This window comes from Podarcis pityusensis, assembly GCF_964106645.2.
Source record: "Podarcis pityusensis genome assembly, chromosome: 4".
In the NCBI taxonomy this organism is placed as follows: domain Eukaryota; kingdom Metazoa; phylum Chordata; class Lepidosauria; order Squamata; family Lacertidae; genus Podarcis; species Podarcis pityusensis.
In genome coordinates this window covers 55388570-55408429 of record NC_138027.1, presented here as the reverse complement: position 1 = coordinate 55408429, position 19860 = coordinate 55388570, and the positions used below count along the sequence as shown (strand labels likewise).

General features: G+C 42.7%; 1 protein-coding gene across 3 annotated transcripts in view; it reads right to left on the bottom strand.

The window, feature by feature from the left end:
- LOC308476692 (adapter SH3BGRL-like) overlaps window positions 1–19860 on the bottom strand; it is a 43900-nt gene that overhangs the window by 6961 nt on the left and 17079 nt on the right. For all 3 annotated transcript variants that reach the window (XM_081004497.1, XM_081004496.1, XM_081004498.1), the window contains exons 4-6: window positions 12626–12700; window positions 11805–11897; window positions 9857–9886 (exon numbers count right to left, since the gene is read on the bottom strand). In XM_081004497.1, coding sequence (XP_080860623.1) covers window positions 9857–9886; window positions 11805–11897; window positions 12626–12700 — 198 coding nt within the window. The remainder of the gene's footprint in view (window positions 1–9856; window positions 9887–11804; window positions 11898–12625; window positions 12701–19860) is intronic.

Here is a 19860-nt window from a genome sequence, read left to right as displayed (position 1 = left end):
ATACTGCAATGCAAAGTCTGCTACAATTTTAAAGGTGCGTGGGCAGAACGTAGTCTCCTGATCACAGATCCTTCTATAAAAGGTGGGCTATTTTTCTGACATAAATCATGTGTAATTCTCCGAGAAGGAAAAGCTCAATTTGGAGGTGGGGTGCATATTCCATTTGCAGCCATACTGTGTTGCTAGCACATTTCATTTTTCTAAACAGAAATACAAGCTTTTATAAAAACTTAATGCAGCTGAATGTTGAATTCTTTACTTCATTAACATATGCAGACAAGCCACATTAGATTTAATGATTAATGATCAAAGAGCAGAAGCATAATTCAGCCAAACTAATAAACTCAACAGTAGTCTATGCCTTCTTTCTCTAGTGTCTGGGTGTGTGTGAGAGAGAAAGAGTGTATACATCTTAGTGGGTGTATGTGGCTACAAATCAGAATAATATTGTTCAAGTTAGATTCTGATCTACTGTTTTTTTCATATCTGTTAGAAGGAAACAATAGCAAAAGCTATTCTAGAGTAAGGTTACCAGATATTTTTCAATGAATCCAGGGACACTTTTCAACTTCCTACTAAATAGATGGATTTTGTCAGGGGACTGATTTGTAAATCTGGGGATTGTCCCCGGGAAACGGGGACGCCTGTTAACCTTATTCTAGAGTCTACTTTCCCTATTCAGAAGGCAGTATTTGACTTTTATCTACATACCACACATAATCTAGTCTACATGTCTTTGTTTTTCCATCACCTAGCAAATTAATGAAAAAGGCAAGTTGTGCTATTGTGTTGCTCCTATTCATTTCCACAGCATTTGCATAGATTAATGTGTGGGCATTTGCGGTATATTCTGCCCCATAGTGCACTGGTACTCCTAGCATGAAATATCACTGAGGCATTGTCTACATCAGAGTGTCTTGCATACTCAATGTGTTGCTGAAGCACACAACTGAAAGGGAACCAGTTTACCCAATTTACCCTGCCTCCATTTTCTTCCCTTTCCTCTGTTCTTTTATTACGCAATTTTTCTAGATTGTAAACCATTTTGGACAGGAATGCATTCTCTCATTCTTTGTAAAGCTTCATGTGCATGGATGGTGTTATATAAATAAGAATGACCATAATGAGGAAAGAGCAGAGTATTAAATTGTGTGGCACCTTCTGCATTTTTCCACCAAGAGAACTCCATCATCCCCACAGTGATATAAGAATAGGATGCAACAAAACATTGTTATTCAAGTTATGTGTCCAAACTCACAAGCAGTTTTTGTGGCCCAATCTAAGGTTATGTCCCATGAAGAGTACGTCCAATACCAACATATGACAATATTCCGTGTGGGAAGGCTGGGCATGTATGCCCTCATCTCCCTCCCCAATTTAAGCCCTTCTTCTCACACCATTTCTCTGCTCTAAATTCCTTCCTCCTGAAGCAATTTTGGTTTGAAAAGACGAGAAGATGAAGAAGTAGGTCACTGTTGCTTGCACTTGGAGTGCCCCTAACAATGTCGTTAGCAGTCCTCTTGCACCAACCCTAGAATGCCAATTTTATCTTAACAGCAGCATTAGGTCTGCAGTGGACTTGTATTAGGAGGAAAAAATGAATCCAGAAAGTAAAAAAAAGGCAGAAGATGCATGCAGATGCATTGCCTAGGTATAAAACAATATTTGATTTTCACAAAAAAATTATGGTTAAGATTTGTAACGGGGGACTTCCGGAGGCGGCGCGAAACGGCAATGGCGGTCCTCCTCTAGTGCTGAGGGGGAAGCTCTGCGGAATTGGGTCGTCCGCTACGGCAAAGCGGAGACCCGCACGGAAAAACCACAGGCAGCAAGAGCCTGTGGACGTGGGACTCGGCGGGTGCCGAAAGCGACCTCTGAAACGTTGAAGAGACCACGTAAGGAGCCTCGGATCGCAGAGGGGGTTGTGGCACTGTGAGTTGATCGCTACTCTGCAGAGTGAAGCCGCGCAGCTGCTGTCATTGAGCGCTGACCTTTTTTCCTCAAAAATTCGGAACCAGAAGCTACAACCCGTGAGTAAAGAGGGACTTTTATAAATTGGACTCTAAATCTAAAGAAAATTGGCTGAAAGCGGAGAGACGTTAAAAGGAAGTCCGTCTTCCGCTGCTATTTAAACTATAAAGCAAAGAGCTGGAGAAGTGGAGCTTTTGTAGAGGCTTTTTAAATCATCTGATCTGAGCATCCACTGGAACTACCTTTAGACGAAGAAAAGATATATTTATTGGACTTACTTTCTATTTGAACTGTGTTAATTTTCTTCTGTGGGAACTACAAATTTGGACTGAGAAACCCAGGTATTTGGGCTGCCCAGAGAACAGAAGAGCTGTCAGTTTGCAAACTCGGCTATTGTGTATCTGGACTAGTAACTTTCTGAGCTTTTACAGATTTGTTACTTTGAAATACTAGCTAGCACTTGTCAGAAACAATGTTATGTTACTAATACCAACTCTGCTAAACATTAGTTTGAAGGTCCTGGGACTTTAAAATCAACCTTATTGATCTTATTTGATCTGACTTCTTCCCTCAAGACATTTCAAGCCCCCTCTAGAGGATTTGGGACCAATAGCAGTGACATTATTTTACTTTCTCTTTCCTTTCCTCCTGTTTGACTGTTTGTCTCTGGGCTGCTACTCTCTCATGGGAACAATTCAGACTGACCTTGACTTTTAGATAACTTTGGAATGAGTGGCACAAGAAAAAGAGGACCAAGAACTAGACAAACAACTTTAACCTCGGCCTTACAGGCACGCAGATCATCCGTACCTATCTTACCGTCGGCAGCGGAAGAAGAAACTGAGCAGCTGCAACTGGAAGATATGGCTTCAGGAACAACTGCTTCAATTCTAGAGAAAATCTATGAAAGGTTGGAATCTTTGGACAAAAGAGTAGAATCTCTGGATAAGAAAGCAGATGAACAAACAGCCAAGATTGATCAAAATACAGCCTGCCTAAATCAAATAACTGGACAAGTGGCACAGAACGTACAAGCAATTGGGCAGTTGACTGAGGACACTGTAGAAAATCGAAAATTGGCTGAGGCTACTAGTCAAAAAGTTGAAAAATTAGAACAAGAGGTAAAGCCACTCTGCAAACAGGTTGGAGAGCAACAGATGTATCTATCTATGATAGAACTTCGGAATCGGGAAAATAATCTAAGGATAAGGTCAATTCCAGAAGCTGAGGAAGGGAATCTAACTGAGTTCCTGACCAAAGAGTTTTCCAAGTTTTGGCTTATAGAAGAGAAGGACTTTAAAATTGTGTCAGCCTTTAGACTTGGGAAATTTGCAAGGAAAGACAAGCCCAGAGACTGTTTGATAACTTTGCGATCGAAGGAGGAAAGGGATAAGATTTTGGGCTTGCACTACGGAAAGTCACTGGACATTTTGGGTAGAAGAATTGAAATTTATAAAGATATCCCGAGACAACTGCTGGACCTGAGATCTGAATACTCCGAATTGGCTAGATTGTTGAGGAGCAACGCAATCAGCTTTAGGTGGGAATTTCCCCAGGGATTATCTTTTACCTTTAGAGGGAAGAAGGTCAAAATCAAAACATTGGAAGACAGAGATAAATTTTTGACTGCTTACGGAGAGGACCTACAGAAAGGAATTGAAACACCATTTGGGCCTGGAGCATCTGCTGTACTTACACCCTTGGACACTGAAGATTCAGAGAAAAAGGAACCACCCCTTGAAAAATAACAGATTTATTCAGGATGTCTCTGCAACTTCTGAGTTGGAACATAAATGGCGCTAACATTCCGGAGAAAAGGAAAAAAATATTCCATATTTTGAAAAAAGAACAATTGGACATTATTTGTTTGCAAGAAACACATGTGACTAGGCTACACAGAAAAGTGCTAATAAATAAAAGATTAGGCCAAGAATTTATATCCTCGGACCGAGTGAAGAAGAGAGGAGTGGTGATCTATGCAAAAGAGAGCCTGTCACCTAAATTCCTTTTTAAAGATGAACATGGAAGAATTTTGGCAATTGAGATACAACACCAAGGAGAGAAGTTTTTGATATTAGGAATTTATGCACCAAATGAGGGGAAATCAGAATTTTATAAGAAGTTGCATGAGAGTGTCCTGGACTATCTGGACTATGACAACATCATTATGATGGGAGATATGAACGGCGTGGTTTCAACTAATATGGATAAGTCTCAAAATCAAAATGTGACAAAAGATGGCAGACTACCTAAGACTTTTTTTGAACTGACTGACAATATGGACTTGATTGACATTTGGAGGATAAAGAACCCCTTGGGAAGAGAAGGAACATTCTTCTCGGAAGCCCAACTGACATGGACAAGAATCGACCAAATATGGATATCTAGAGGTCTGGCACCTAAGACCAGAAAGGTGGAAATCTGCCCAAAGACCTGCTCCGACCATAACGCGGTAAAGATGGATATGACACTATTACCAACCGGCTCCTTTAGATGGAAAATGAATGACAACTTGTTTAGAGACCAGGAAATCATTAAGAAGGCCCAAAAAGCTTTGAAGGATTATTTTGAGATAAATTTGAACACTTCAGTGGAAAAAAGAATTATCTGGGACGCAAGTAAGGCCGTGATGAGGGGGTTCTTGATACAACAGAATGCTGTAAAGAAAAGGACACAAAATGAGAAAAAAGACAAGATTTTGGAGAAAATTAAAGAACTAGAGAAGAAGTTAAGATCTAAACCGAAGTCACAGCCGATTCTGAGAGAAATTAAACTATACCAAGCACAATATTCTAAATTGATAAACCAGGAAATAGAGTGGAAAGTTAAACTAATGAAACAAAAAACATTTGAATCTGCAAATAAATGTGGGAAACTGCTAGCTTGGCAGTTGAAGAAAAGACAAAAACTAAATACAGTTACTAATTTAGAGATTGAAGGAAGAAACATTCAGAACCCCGTGGATATTAGAAAATGCTTCCAGAAATACTTTAAAAAACTATATACACAAGGGCCGCAAGACGAGGCTGAGATTAAACAATTTTTGGAAAAGAATGGACTACCAAAATTGTCACAAGAAAATAGATCAATCCTGAATTGTAAAATAACACCACAAGAGATTGAGTTTGCCATTCAGAACATGAAATTGGGCAAATCTCCAGGGCCAGATGGGCTGACCTCCAAGTATTACAAGATATTGAAGGACTATCTGATACAACCACTGATGGAGGTCAGCAATGAAATTATGGAGGGGAAGAAGGCGCCGGAATCGTGGAAAGAAGCTTTTATCACATTGATACCAAAATCGGAAGCTGAAAAGACACAACTCAAGAACTACCGTCCCATCTCCCTCTTAAATGTGGATTACAAAATATTTGCAGACATTTTAGCAAGTAGATTTAAAAAAGTTCTAAATGAAGTAATCCATAAAGATCAGGCAGGCTTTCTCCCAGGTAGACACTTGTTTGCTAACACAAGGAACATTATCGATATTTTGGAACTCTTGCAAACAGATGTCAACATAAAAGCAGTGCTAATTTTTATAGATGCGGAGAAGGCCTTTGACAATATCTCTTGGAAATTTATGAAAGGGAACTTAGAAGGGATGGGAGTGGGACGGGGTTTTGAAAATGGGATTGACGCAATTTATTCAGAACAAAAGGCCAAATTGATAGTTAACAATGTGGTTACAGAAGAGTTTAAAATTGAAAAAGGAACACGACAAGGTTGCCCTATTTCCCCATTGTTATTTATCTCAGTTCTGGAGGTGCTCTTGAATATGATTAGAGGAGACCGGTTGGTGGAAGGAATACAGGTCGGAGTGAAACAATATAAACTTAAAGCTTTTGCAGATGACCTAGTTTTGACCCTGCAGGAGCCAGAATCTAGTACGAAAAGAGCATTACAAATAATTCAAGACTTTGGTCGGGTGGCGGGATTTAAATTAAACAAGCAGAAAACTAAGGTAGTGGGGAAAAACCTGACAGATGCAGAGTCAGAACGGTTTCAGAGAGAGACAGAGTTAAATGTGGTTAAGAAAGTTAAATACCTAGGGGTAAACATAACAGCAAAAAATCTGAGTTTATTTAAGGATAACTATGAGAAATGTTGGTCAGAAATTAAGAGAGATTTAGACAGCTGGTCAAGACTGAAACTTTCCTTGTTAGGCCGAATTGCTGCTATCAAGATGAATGTATTGCCAAGGATGTTGTTTCTGTTCCAAACATTACAGATTGTGGATAAGACAGAGTGCTTTCGGAAGTGGCAGAGAGATATTTCTAAATTTGTCTGGCAGGGCAAAAAGCCCAGAATTAAGTTTAAGATACTAACAGATGCGAAAGAAAGAGGGGGCTTTGCCCTGCCAGACTTAAGGCTCTACTATGAATCAGCAGCTTTCTGCTGGTTAAAAGACTGGCTACTTCTCGAGGACACTGATGTGCTGGATTTGGAAGGTTTTAACAATGCTTTTGGTTGGCATGCATATTTATGGTATGACAAGGTTAAGATTAACAAGGTTTTCAAGAATCATATTGTCAGAAAAGCAGTGTTTAATGTCTGGACAAAATATAAAGACTTACTGGAGAATAAAACACCAAGGTGGCTTTCACCATTGGAAGCTAAGGCCCGAAAAAGACCCAACATGGAGGCCAATTGGCCAAAGTATTGGGAAATACTAGAAAAGGATGGAGATAATTGGAAACTGCAGAGTATGGAGAAAATGAGAGATAAAGTGCGAGATTGGTTACATTACGCTCAGATTAAGGAAGTTTTTAAACTTGACAAAAAGTTAGGGTTCCAGGTGGAGAAATCGAAGTTGGAAACGGAATTGTTAGAGCCTAAGACTAAGGTACTTTCAAGAATGTATAACTTGCTGTTAAAATGGAACACACAAGATGAAACGGTAAAATCAGCCATGATAAAGTGGGCACAGGACATTGGGTATAATATCATGTTTGAGGACTGGGAAAGGTTGTGGACTACTGGGCTAAACTTCACTGCTTGTAATGCTTTGAAAGAAAATGTAATGAAAATGATATATAGATGGTATATGACACCAGTCAAACTTATAAAAATATACCACTTGTCTGATAATAAGTGTTGGAAATGTAAAGAAAAGGAAGGAACATTCTTTCACCTCTGGTGGACCTGCCCTAAAGTGAAGGCTTTCTGGGAAATGATATATAATGAACTGAAAAAGGTATTTAAGTATACCTTCTCTAAGAAACCAGAGGCCTTTCTTCTGGGTATGGTGGGCCAAGGGGTGGTAAAGAAGGATCGAATATTCTTTATGTATGCCACAACAGCAGCAAGGATACTTCTCGCGAAGCACTGGAAAATTCAAGATCTACCCACACTGGAAGAATGGCAGATGCAACTGATGGACTATATGCAATTGGCTGAAATGACCGGCAGAATCCGAGATCTGGGAGAGGAGACGGTAGAAGAAGATTGGAAAAAATTTAAGATTTACTTGCAAAAACATTGCAAATTGTATGAATGCTAAGCAGGATGCTTGATCATAAACAATTTGGCACCATCAAAATAGATGAAGAGAAGTAGGAAGATAAGAAAATGTAAGAAAAAACAATTTTTATTTTGGACAAACAGTTGGATAAATTTAATTGATAATTAGACAGTGAGGATGGAAGTAAGGTGATAATTTGCTGGATTAAAAAATTTTTTTAACATGGAAGGTAGGGGCGGGAGATGTGAGGAGGTCACAAGAAGATAAGAAAGTATGTTATGTTTTGTTATAATTTTGTTTGATTATTATATTGTAACTTAAAAATTTCAATAAAATATTTATTTAAAAAAAAAAAAAAAGATTTGTAACGGGGGGCCACCAGGTGGCGCGTTGGAAGATGGCCGACAATAGCATCTCTCTGACCCATACGAGGTAATTAAGGGGCTGCTATGGGAAGTATGCAGTCTTCCTACCCACCCCCCGGAGATGGGGGGGCGCTCCCTTTGCCAGCGGTGTTCACAATGCATCCCCTGATCCGAGAGATGGGGGTGCCAAACACTTGGCACGAGCCGTCGGTGAAGTCAGATCTTCCTGATGCCGATTCCAATTAGCGCGTGCTGGTTAGCTTCAGCTCGGAATTATAATTGGAAACATATGATTGGAATGAAGCTGAAGCACATACATCAAGTAATGTTCGAGGATAAGACTGCTGATTTATGGATCTCTGTGACCGGGAGTGACGGATGGATAAGTAAATCTTCTGATGAATCACCACTAGGAGACTGTATGTTTGGAATGAAGGGGGGGGGGTGGAGGAAAAAACCCTTTTTTTTTTTCTTTGCACGATGTGATATTAATAACCCTTCACCCCAGATAGAAATAAGATCGTTGCGTTTTTATTAATCACAAGCAGGAATTCAAGAACTGTGTGGGATGGATTATAACAGGAGAGAGGATTGGTGAACGGTGAGAAAGAGGAAAATTTTTATGAAGCAGTTAAAAAATGGCGTCTCGCCAAGACAGGCTTGCCGGAGAAAGAAGGACAGGGGGAGGAGAATCAGGATCGTTCAAAAGAGAAGGAATGTTGGAACGCAAGCTCGACCTGGCAGAGCCCCCTGATTCATGTGATTCATTTGACAAGCCTGAGAAAAGTAAAGGACAGACCGAAGATTAATTTTTTTTATGGAAGCGTTGAACAGAGGCTGTCCCTGAGCGATATGATCTTTGAAGAGTACAAAACCCACACAGAGGATGCCTGTTTTCAATCTGCTTGTGAAAATTATCAGAGATTGCAAAGAAAGGAATATACGATAACAACAAGACGAGAAAGAAAGTAATAAAGGACTATCTAGATTGCACTGGATAGAACTGTCTAATTAAGCAGTAATATAAGTGATGTTTGGACTCGTTCGGAGTTTTGGACTCGTGTGGAGCTTGATGTATGGGTACCCCCAACAAAATTTAAAATTTGGCTGTATAATTTGGAACTAATGTGATTTGGATAATGTGATATGATTGGCCTGTTAATAAAAATTATTTAAAAAAAAAAAGATTTGTAACAAAAACCCCAGGAAATACAGTGGTGCCTCGCAAGACGAAATTAATCCGTTCCGCGAGTCTCTTCGTCTAGCGGTTTTTTCGTCTTGCGAAGCAACCCTATTAGCGGCTTAGCGGATTAGCAGTTTAGCGGCTTAAAGGCTTAGCGGCTTAGCTGCTAAAAGGCTATTAGCGGCTTAGCGGCTTAGAAAAAGGGGGGGGGGAGCGGAAAAAAAATCTCAAGACTCGCAAGACATTTTCGTCCTGCGAAGCGCATCGAAAAACGGAAAACCCTTTCGTCTAGCGGGTTTTCCGTCTTGCGAGGCATTCGTCTTGCGGGGCACCACTGTAACCTCAATTGGTTTTAATAGTAAACACATAGTAAACACACAAGGCAGGAGTTGGCTGAGAAGCTCCAAGCCAGAGGTCTGTTCCTTTAAGGAAAGTCTGGTGCAAGAGGGATAAAAGGTCTCCACTGAGCTTCAGGCCCAGCAGGTTGTCTGTTTGGAGCTATCCAAGGTCCTTCAATTCAGCCTAAAGCTACCTGCTACCTGACTGATTAACAAAGCTACACCTATGTCTCTGATGTGCCCTGTGCAGGTGTGTGCAAGCAGGCATGAATGTCCACATAGTTACATAGGTGCACCAAGTGCTGCCTGGGTACATCAGTTCAAGCGCATGCCATTTTGCTCTGAGAAAATGGTTAGAATGAATTCCTTGGTCCCAGAAGTTAAACAGGCCCATACATAAATATTCTTTGCTAGATGCCAGTCATAACTTGGTTTTGTGATTCAGCTTGGGGGAAGAGGGTTGTCAAGCAATGCTTTACATTAGTCAGCAAGCAGACAAATCAAAGTGCAGACTACAAGAAGTTTTTGAGCGTACTTCTGTCACTGGCTGTTCTTCGCCTTCTTCCTGCAAATGAGAAAAACCATCCCTTAAAACAGACTAATAAAAAAGATCAGATAGCAACCAATGACAAAAAAAAAATACTATTGAGAAAGACTAGGATCTATTATACAGGAGGGTCTATACACGCTTGTTCAGAAGAAAGTCATACTACTGTGTTTATTCTCAGATAAATATGCATTGGGTTACACCCTAAAGAATGCTGCAAGGCATAATGTTCCTTTCCCCCCTTTATCTTAAGCACACAAAGCAGGGCTGAATCAAAAATTAATTGAAGATAACCTTCTGGCACTTTTTTTTCAGCTGCTCCTGATCTGTTGGGGAATTCCAGTCCTCCCCTGGAAAATGCTTGGCAAATATTTGACCATTTCACTCTCCATGGATTTTGGGTGCAACTATAAATCAAGCTAATATACTGTTCAGTGTCATTTTAACCACTGTTATGAAGGAAGGAATTGGCTTTGTTCTTATTCCTTCCCATTCTCCTTTCTTCACCCAACAATATAAACAAACAACAGAATTTTATTCAACACTGAGTGAGCCAAAAATCTCCCGGAAGACAATTCTGTGAGGGGGGAAAATGTGTTGGAGAATTTCAGCCCCCCCCCCGGACATTTGGCAAAACTCCCTTACCTGCCCAATTTTGCCTCCCCAAAATAGCCCATTTTGGTTCAGTCCCAAAATAAAAGTCAGAAGAGGAATGGCAGGGGAATGACAGCAAAGCAGAATTTTTTCACCTCTCTCGATGGCCCTCACAAAACAGTGAAGTGCCCAGCTCTTGAAGCATTCTTTTTCCACCAATGAGAAGAAGGTCTGGGCAGCATGAAAACACCACATAATAAATGCCCAACGTCTTAATGAAAACACTTATATTCAGTGGTGTCTGTATCAATAATCACCAATGACTGTGAAAAGGATAGATGTTTAAGAAACCTTTAAGATCTGACCTGCCCAGTGAATAACTTTACATCCAGAAAATAGCACCTGTCTGGGACTTTGGGATTTTGTTGCTGGCAAAAGATGCAGAACATCTGTGACAGCCATTCAAAGAAGACAGGTGCAACTGAGAATACTGACACCCCACCCCCCGAGATCCCTCCTTCTGCATACATGTGCATCATTTTGACTCTGCATTTATCCATTCCATGGCCCCTGCAGGGTCAAACCATCAAAAAGAGTTCTTTTACAAGTCTGTTAATATGCAGAATCATCCTTTTCACTCGCAGAAATTACATGTTTGCTGCATTTCTACTGCAGTGGAATTCAGAGTCATCTCCACGTTGTCTTATTTCTCTAATGAGGTAGCAGCTGCTGCTCATGGTTTTCATTCCTCTCCAAGCATGCGGGCAGATACACTGAAAGCGACACTTCGGAATCAGCTGCCGGTGCCTGACTATAAAGGTTTCTGTGAGGGGAAGCCGATTGTTACTCAGCAGACAAGCAGCTGTGGATGGTTAAGCAACAGGAGAATGCCGCCGATGCCCTGCTGGGGAACCTGTCGCCCTCCAGCTGTTGGTCCTCACAGCCACCCGAATGAATGCAATCCTTATGCAAAATTTAGAAGTGTACAAGTGCAACCTGCAACAAAATGTTGTAGTGTGAAGTGTTTCCTCTTCAGGATTCCAACCACTCCATTCCATTACTCCCTCCCCACTAAGGTTTTCTATTCTGCCCTCACCCCCAGGAGTGAGTCAATGGTCCGTGGCTACTGAGCATTGGGCTGTTCTCCCCCTGATGATTTTAGGAAAACTTTTGCAAATCTCGGAGCTCACCCCATAAGCTTGCCAATACCTCCCTCTCACATGTTGGTAGTGCTGCTTTGGCTGCAAAAGCAACGGATGGCACTCAGAGCCTGGATATCAGAGATGTGAAGGACGCTTTGAACAAAAATGGCAAGCAGGGGAAAAAAAGAAAAGGAAATGACCTGTTCTTCTGTTGGCACTTCAGCAGAATCTGCTTCTGCATCCTCTTCTGCGTTTGCCTCATTCTCCTCAGTTCCCTCTGTCTTTTCAATCTCCTGGCAACGGAGCAAAAAAGAAAAACACAAGTAACATCGCAGAAGAGAAAATCAATTTAAACCAAAGAAATCTAGGGTGGTATTCAACCAACATGTCCTGCCAGTGCAAAGATTTCTGGTCCTGCAGTTAGATTTCCCGCACTGCTCCCTTCATTTACACCCTCCCCAAATCTGCTTCAGAAGTTTGGGAGAAGCCCCCGATTTAAGGGGTGTGCAGGGGCAGGAGGGGGAATATTCTGTTGCACATGCAGAAATCCTTGCTGATGGAAAATTCACATACTGCTACTCCGGATTCCTTCTTCACCTCTGAAATGCATTTGGCAAATCTCATGTAATTGTGCTCACTGGATGATTGTTAACTTTCTCTTTTAAAAGTCAAGCTATTTTCCTGCGTTTTTTAAGCAGAAATGTTGCGGCAAGTTCAAACCGTTTAGCTCTCATAGGTCAGGCTGTTCCTTCCATATTAGGGATGAGGATGCTGCAGCCATCCAGATGTTGTTGGACTCCAAGATGGCCAAGGGTCATGATGGGACCTGCAGTCCAACAACATCTGCAGGACACTGAGTTGGCAAAGGCTGATGCGGTGGCCAGCCAGGCAATCTGAGTCATGCTGGGGAACTGTTGGCACTCACACAGAGTTTCTGGGAGATGGCAACATGGCTTCCAAAAAAGCACTTAAGTGATTGTTGTTATACAGAGATGTTTTTTTTAAAAAAAAATCTTATTACTTCTTCAGTTTTCTGCTCTTCTCCTGAAACTTCACCATTTGGCACAGTCGGTATCTCCTCGGTAATCCTTCCCTCCTGTGATAAAGAATTCAAACAATATTCAGAAGTGGAGAGGGCAAGTACTGGGTTTGAATGTTTCACTTAGGGCTTATGTATTGTTGCTTACTTTGAAGGTCAGTATCTGTCTAGGTTTGTCTGGGTCTCGTGGCGTAGACATGTGAGTTGTTGATTGAGGAACTGAGACTGACATGGGAGAGGCTGCAGAGTGGTTTATTGGTTTATCGAGCTTGCATATTTGATTTTGGTGTGTTCACTAGGTAACAGTGTGTTTGAGTAGACCTGAGTGGAAAGTATTTTAGATGCCGATAGACGGTTAATGGTGTTGATGATTACATAGCGGGCTGAGAATATAACTACATTTGTTTCTTTTTCATCGTATAAGTGATTGGGAATGTTGTTATATTTTGTTAATTATGTTTTAAATGTGTAATTTTCATTGTAATTCTGAAGTTGCTTGTCATGTGTAATATTTTATTCTGATACTTAAAAGGATGCCCTGTACTGTTGTCAGTTGTGGTGTTTTACACTGTGATATTTCACCCCTAGTATTTTCTGTATTTGATTGTTATTGACGAAGCTGTTTTAAACTGTTTAGAGATTCTGCCCCACTCCAAATACATGGTATATAAATTGTCTAAATATAAGTAAATAAACAAATCATGTAATGTGCATTTATACACACTTGCATATTTAAATTCTGTTTCTTTTTGTTTCTTGAAAAGTCATATAAAAACATAATAGGATGCTTTCAATTCCATCAACACTGAAAAGCATCAAAGGTAGGCAGCAGTAGTTAAGAGCAAAGATCTATGCCTAAATTATTTTAATAAAGCATATTTATTGAATAGATTGCTTTCACTAAAGTGAAATGATTGCTCATTTCTTTCAGTTTCATATCAGAAGAACAGAGTATGATCATTAACCAGCAAGGTACTCTGTTTTCTAATTCATTCAGTATAATCAAATCAAAGGGTTGTATCCAAAGCTAGTCATACCCAGAGTAGACTCAGTGAAATTAATCAACATAACTAACTTAGCTACATTCATTTCATTAGGTTTACCCTGAGTAGAACTTGGTGTATGGATACAACCCAAAGCAAAGTGTTTTTCAGTACTGTATCATTTTCTGAGCAGAAAAGTAGAAGCAAACAAAACAAGTAAGTTGTTTGGGGGGGGGGTTAGTGTAGGCATGATCTTTAGGGTCCCCTCCCAGCCCACGATTTCATACCTCTCAAGTGGGATTCTGCAGAAAAAGCAGGCTTCTAAAGTGGTTCAATAATTTAATGACTTTGGCCAAGTCTGTTAACTATTGGTTGTAAACAAAGCCATTTATCACAAAGACACCATGAGCCTCTAGCAACAGCGGCACATGACAGGGAGCAACAACAGCACCATCGTGTCCACCAGCAAGGGGGCAAGGCAAGAGGAGCTCTAGGCTGGTGGCTTCCCACACCTGCAGGCGACAAGAAACCCCCCTGACCTCATCAGCACCTCACCATATCCCTGTCCTGGTAAGTGGCAGAGCCAGTCTGCTTCTCCCCTCATGTACCCCTGCTGCCCTCTGCTGACCTTTGCTCCAAGGAAGTCATACACTGAGATCTCTTGCTGCTTGGAGATTTGTGTGTGTGTAATAATATACAAAAATATGCTTCCATATGCTGTTATTTTCTAGCATAATGAATATATCTTTCTTAAAAATAAAAATAATCATCATAAAGCTGATTATAAACAAGTACAGTGGTACCTCGGGTTAAGTACTTAATTCGTTCCGGAGGTCCGTTCTTAACCTGAAACTGGTCTTAACCTGAAGCACCACTTTAGCTAATGGGGCCTCACGCTGCCGCCGCACAATTTCTGTTCTCATCCTGAAGCAAAATTCTTAACCCGAGGTATTATTTCTGGGTTAGCGGAGTCTAAGACCTGAAGCGTATGTAACCTGAAGCGTATGTAACCCGAGGTACCACTGTAATAATAACAATCCGTAAGATACAGTGGTACCTTGGTTCTTGAACATAATCCGTTCCGGGAGTTCATTCGACTTCCGAAATGTTTGAAAACCAAGGCGTGGCTTCCAATTGGCTCCAGGAGCTTCCTGCACTCAAGAAGAAGCTGCGTCGGACATTCAGCTTCCGAAAAATGTTAGAAAACTGGAACACTTCTGGCTTTGTGGTGTTTGGGAGCCAATTTGTTCGTCAGCTAAGCTGTTTGAGAACCAAGCTTCCACTGTACTTTAACGTTATAACATTCTGAGTGGCTGCCTCTTCTGTGGCTACTGCTCTTATCACTTTAAATAGGTCTCCAAAACTTTCATAGTATTTTTTTTTAACAACTTATCTCATTGTGTATTATGAAGTGGACAAATTGAAGGTGCATTGCTGTGCATTAATAGACCAAAATCAAGAATCTTGACAACAGAGATGTCACTCCATCCTTTCAGCACAGCCAGCTGCCCCACAAGGCCACTCTAGTTTCAAATTACATATTTGTATTAAAGGGGGGGGGGATCTTCTTCTAACTTAGTACACCAGCTTGGTGACATGTCAGATTACTTCTCAGGCAGTCACCAGGAGCTCTTACAACTTCTTTTTCTAGTCTCCTTTCCCTCTGTACATCCTACAACATGTTTTGTCGTTCTCCCTTTAAAGTATGCCATGCTTTGAGAAACTATGGGGAGTCACAATTTGGCTTTGGAAAGATTTGTTTACATAGTAATTTTTTCAAGATCTTTGCTCCATTCATGCACATCATAAGGTAGCTTACATACAGGTTTCAATTCCACAAAGGGCATTGATCGGGGAAAAGATTTGGAGTCCTTGTACATCTCCTTAAAACGTATAAGTATTTTTGTGGGAATTTCTCCCAAATATACACATTTCTGTGCCGTTTTCAGTGTGATTTCCCCTAAAAAAGTGCATTGGTGTATGTTATTTTCATTAATATATGCATTTTTATGGCTACTTTACCCCAGGTTATATTTTTGTAAACATTACTTGGAGAATGGCATTGTAAAATTCAGGAAAATGTGAATGTTGAAGGCTAGCTGTGTTGCAGTTCTCATATTGTTTCAAAAAGTGTGAATTAGGTAGGTTTGCCTTTAGATGTGAAATGAATTCAAATTATCCCCCGTCCCGACCTTCGACATCTTACTTTCAACATTCTGCTGCCTGCTTGTCCTATACATGGCTTGGCTTCTGCTTCAGCTGGAAGTAGCCCATGTGCTAGAGATCCTGAGATGCAAGTATTTTGTTGCTGTTGCTCAGTGACAGAGTTCATGCTTTGTATGCAGGTGGCCCTATGTTCAACACCCCACATATGCACACTGCACTAGGGAAAAGCTCCTGTCTGAAATCCTAGAGAGGCACTGCCAATCCGAATGAGCAGCAGTGTGTTCAGAAAAGCACTGGAGTTCCTCATGCAGAAGCAGTTTTAATGTTGACTAACGTTGCAGAGTAATGCTGCCTTTGGGACAGAACAGATCACATGCCCAGTGCTGAGAGTCTAAGCAATGGAGAGTCATGGGCTGTGCATGCCTATGTGAACCAAGGATTTGGTTGTTTTGCACAATGAACTTTCTTTTGCAGAAAGATACAGGGGGCTCCACAGAACTTGCACCATGAACTGTGATGATATGAAGATCTGGTTAATCAAGTTTAAGTGACCAAGATCCTAACAATTTGGGTGATAATAGAAAATCATGCCACATGGAGACAACCTAGTAGTGAGAATCTCACTTAAAAGCAAAGTCAAGGATTAGATGGACCAGGTCATATAGCTTCTCTTAAATGGAAATTCCTGGTATTTCTGTATTATTGTTATGTGTGGAGTAAAAACCCAGAGCCTCTAATGAAGTTTCCTATTAAAGCCATTATTGCTTTAAACTAGCAACATTTCAGAATCTTAAGAAGTTCTAAGTACAGTTATTCAGAACCTGCTCTGCTAAAATGAAAGGGGCATTCATTCAACTATAATTGTTGGCTGCCATATTCAGTTGGGTGCAATCCATATCCCACTGAACGCAATGTTAAAAATCAGGATGTACTCATTATAAATTAGTGCAAATGGGTGGCTTTTGACAAATTAATAGCAAATTTTTATTGCAAGATCTGCATCAATTAGTCCTTAAAAGCTTTTTACTCTCGGACTTCCGGGTTGGCGCCATCGCCGAATGGCGGACTCCCTCCGAGCTCCGGAGGGAGTCTGCTCGGCAGGGGCTGGGTCCTACCGCGCCGGCGACGCAGGGACCCTTAAAAACCACGGGCACGGAGCCCGTGGACATGGGTGACTCGGCTGGCACCATTAGCGCCCTCCCGACTCGTGAAGGAGCCTTTTTAAAGGCTTCTGTCAGGGAACTGCCATCGGAAGGAAGGGAAGTGAAAGGGCTCACACAGGTTGGGAGAGACTCAGCAGCTGAAGAGGGAACCAGTAGGGGGAGAGGAGCTGAGCTGAGGGAAAGGGAGCTGGAGGGATGGCTCAGAGACACTTCCAGCGAAAACAGTGGGGAGGTTTCAGGACCTCCTGTAGGGACACCCACTCCTCGCCGGAAACTGTCACGCAGAGAGTCCAGAAGACGTGTTTCCGTTAAGGAGCTTTTATGTTGGAAGCGATTCCGAAAGCAACCACTGTCGGAATCTGCCAGCGACTGACGGAGCCATGTTTAAGGGGCTCCGTTACAGACAGAGGTTTGCAAACTTGACCAAACTCTGAGGGACTAGGATTTTACACACAAGCAGCTCATCGTCCCATACAGCAGCAGGACTAGGATTTTACACACAAGCAGCTCATCGTCCCATCACAGCATTCCGACAGTCTTCGTGAGCAGCTTGTGCAGGAGAAGGCATCATGAGCAACCCAGCCGGAACCGGAGAAGCAGGAGCTGGAGCGGGTCCAAGCCTGGAAGAAAGGTACCGGGTGTTGGAGGTCCAGCTAGCGCTGCAGACGGCGAGGCTTGAGGAGAGGAGGGCTCAGGATGCAGACAAAAAGGGGAAAGACACCCAGCTCGTCAGAAAGGTACCAGGATTGGTGCAGAAGTTTGGGGGGGAGCCCAAAGACTATCATGGCTTTCGGACAGAGATGCAATATGCCCTCAATCTGCAGTTTGATGAATTCCCTGACGAGGAATCACGAGTGGCTTTCGTGATTGGGCATCTTGAAAAGGGGGCGAGAGACTGGGTTAGACCCCTGATGGCAGCGAATAGTGACGTCCTAAAGGACACGATGAAGTTCTTTCGCGCCATGGATCTGATGTTTTCCAGCGATATTGAACAGGGAGTGGTCCGCAGACAGTTAATGGCTTGCAAACAGGGGAGCCGATCTGTCCGTGAGTACTGGACTGAGTTCACCATGTTGATCCATAAATTGGGGTGGGATCTATCGGCGGAACCCATTCAAATGCTCTTTGAAGAAGGGCTTTCTTCGGCTGTGAAAGACGAACTTTCCCGGGCGCCCAGGGCGGAGTCTATGGACCAGCTGACCAAATCAGCGCTGACCATAGGAGCGCGCCAGGAGGCGAGAGCATTGGAGAGGCGGGAAGGGAAGGGGGAACGTTGGAAGGAGTTCCGCATTCCAGACATTCCAGAGCCAACTTTCCTGCCGGCAGAGCCGATGGAAATCGGAACAGCGCGCGCGCGCGCAGTTTCAAAGCCCAGTGAGGGGGGAAAGAAGGAGGGAAAAGGCGCCCAGAAATGCTATCTCTGCCAACAGCCAGGTCACTTTGCCAGAGTCTGCCCCCAGAGGAAGGAATGGCAAGGGATGGTAGGAGCTGTGGAGGGAAGAGAGGAAGAAATACCGAAGCAAGTAAAAGCCAACGCCTGGCTGCCACCGTCGGGGCACAGCAGCCAGGCCAAAGAGCAGTGAAAGTGCCCACGCCAGAACCTCCTAAACCCGCCCTAGTGATAGAAGTGGCGCTAGAGCTGCCAAACGGACACCCTCTAAAGATAAAGGCGCTGTTGGACTCAGGCAGCTCCTGCAATTTCATGAGCAAAGAGTTTGCAGCTGAACACCAGATACAGACGATCCCTTTAAGCAACCCCCTGCAGGTGACCACGATCGATGGCAGGGAGCTGTTGGGAGGAGAAGTCAGCTTGCAGACCGTCCCAATGATAATGAAGGTGGCAAGGCACACCGAACTGATAGCGTTTAATGTGGCCACCTTGGGAGGAGCTCCCATTATATTGGGGATGAGCTGGCTAGCGTTACATGATCCGCTGGTGGGCTGGCATCAGAGAGTGGTTTCTTTTGGTTCAGCACATTGCTTAGAACACTGCAAAGAGGGAAAGGGTTTGGCAGGGGCCCAAGCCACCCTAGCAGGGACTGAAGTAACGGAGAACGTGAAGGTACCACGACAATACGCAGATCTCCGCGACGTCTTCAGCGAAAGGGAAGCTGACCAACTACCCCCGCATAGACCCTTTGACTGTCAAATCAATTTACTCCCTGGGGCACAGCTCCCTGTAGGCAAGCTGTACGCCATGTCAGACAGAGAGATGCAGGAGCTAAGAGAGTTCATTGACAAGAACCTGAAGAGAGGGTTCATCAGAGAGTCCAGGGCGGTGGGGGGCAGCCCAGTGTTTTTTGTGGATAAAAAAAACACGAACAAGCCGAGGCTTGTGTGTGACTTCAGGGCCTTAAATGCAGTGTCAGAACCAGTGGCTTTCCCTATGCCCAGGATTGACGACATTTTGACAAGGGTCAGGAAGGGAAAGATTTTTACTAAACTGGACCTAAGGGGGGCGTACAACCTGATACGAATAAGGAAGGGGGATGAATGGAAAACCACCATGTTCACCCCTTTGGGGGCATTTGAATATTTAGTTATGCCCTTCGGCCTACAAGGAGGCTCCGCGTGCTTTCAATCGTTTATGAACCATGTCCTGGGGCCTTTGCTTTACAAGAATTGTGTGGCCTTCTTAGACGACGTGTTGGTGTATTCTGAGAATGAGGAGCAGCATGTGAGAGACGTCAGAGAAGTGTTGAGCAGGCTGCAAGCCAACCAGCTGTGGGTGAAACTGGAGAAGTGTCAGTTTCATACCAAGGAGGTGGAATTCCTGGGGTATCGCCTGTCAGACAAGGGATTGGCCATGGATCCCGGCAAGGTCCAGGCGGTGCTGGAATGGAAAACACCCAAAACAAGGAAGGATGTGCAGAGGTTCCTAGGATTTGGGAACTTCTATCGTAAG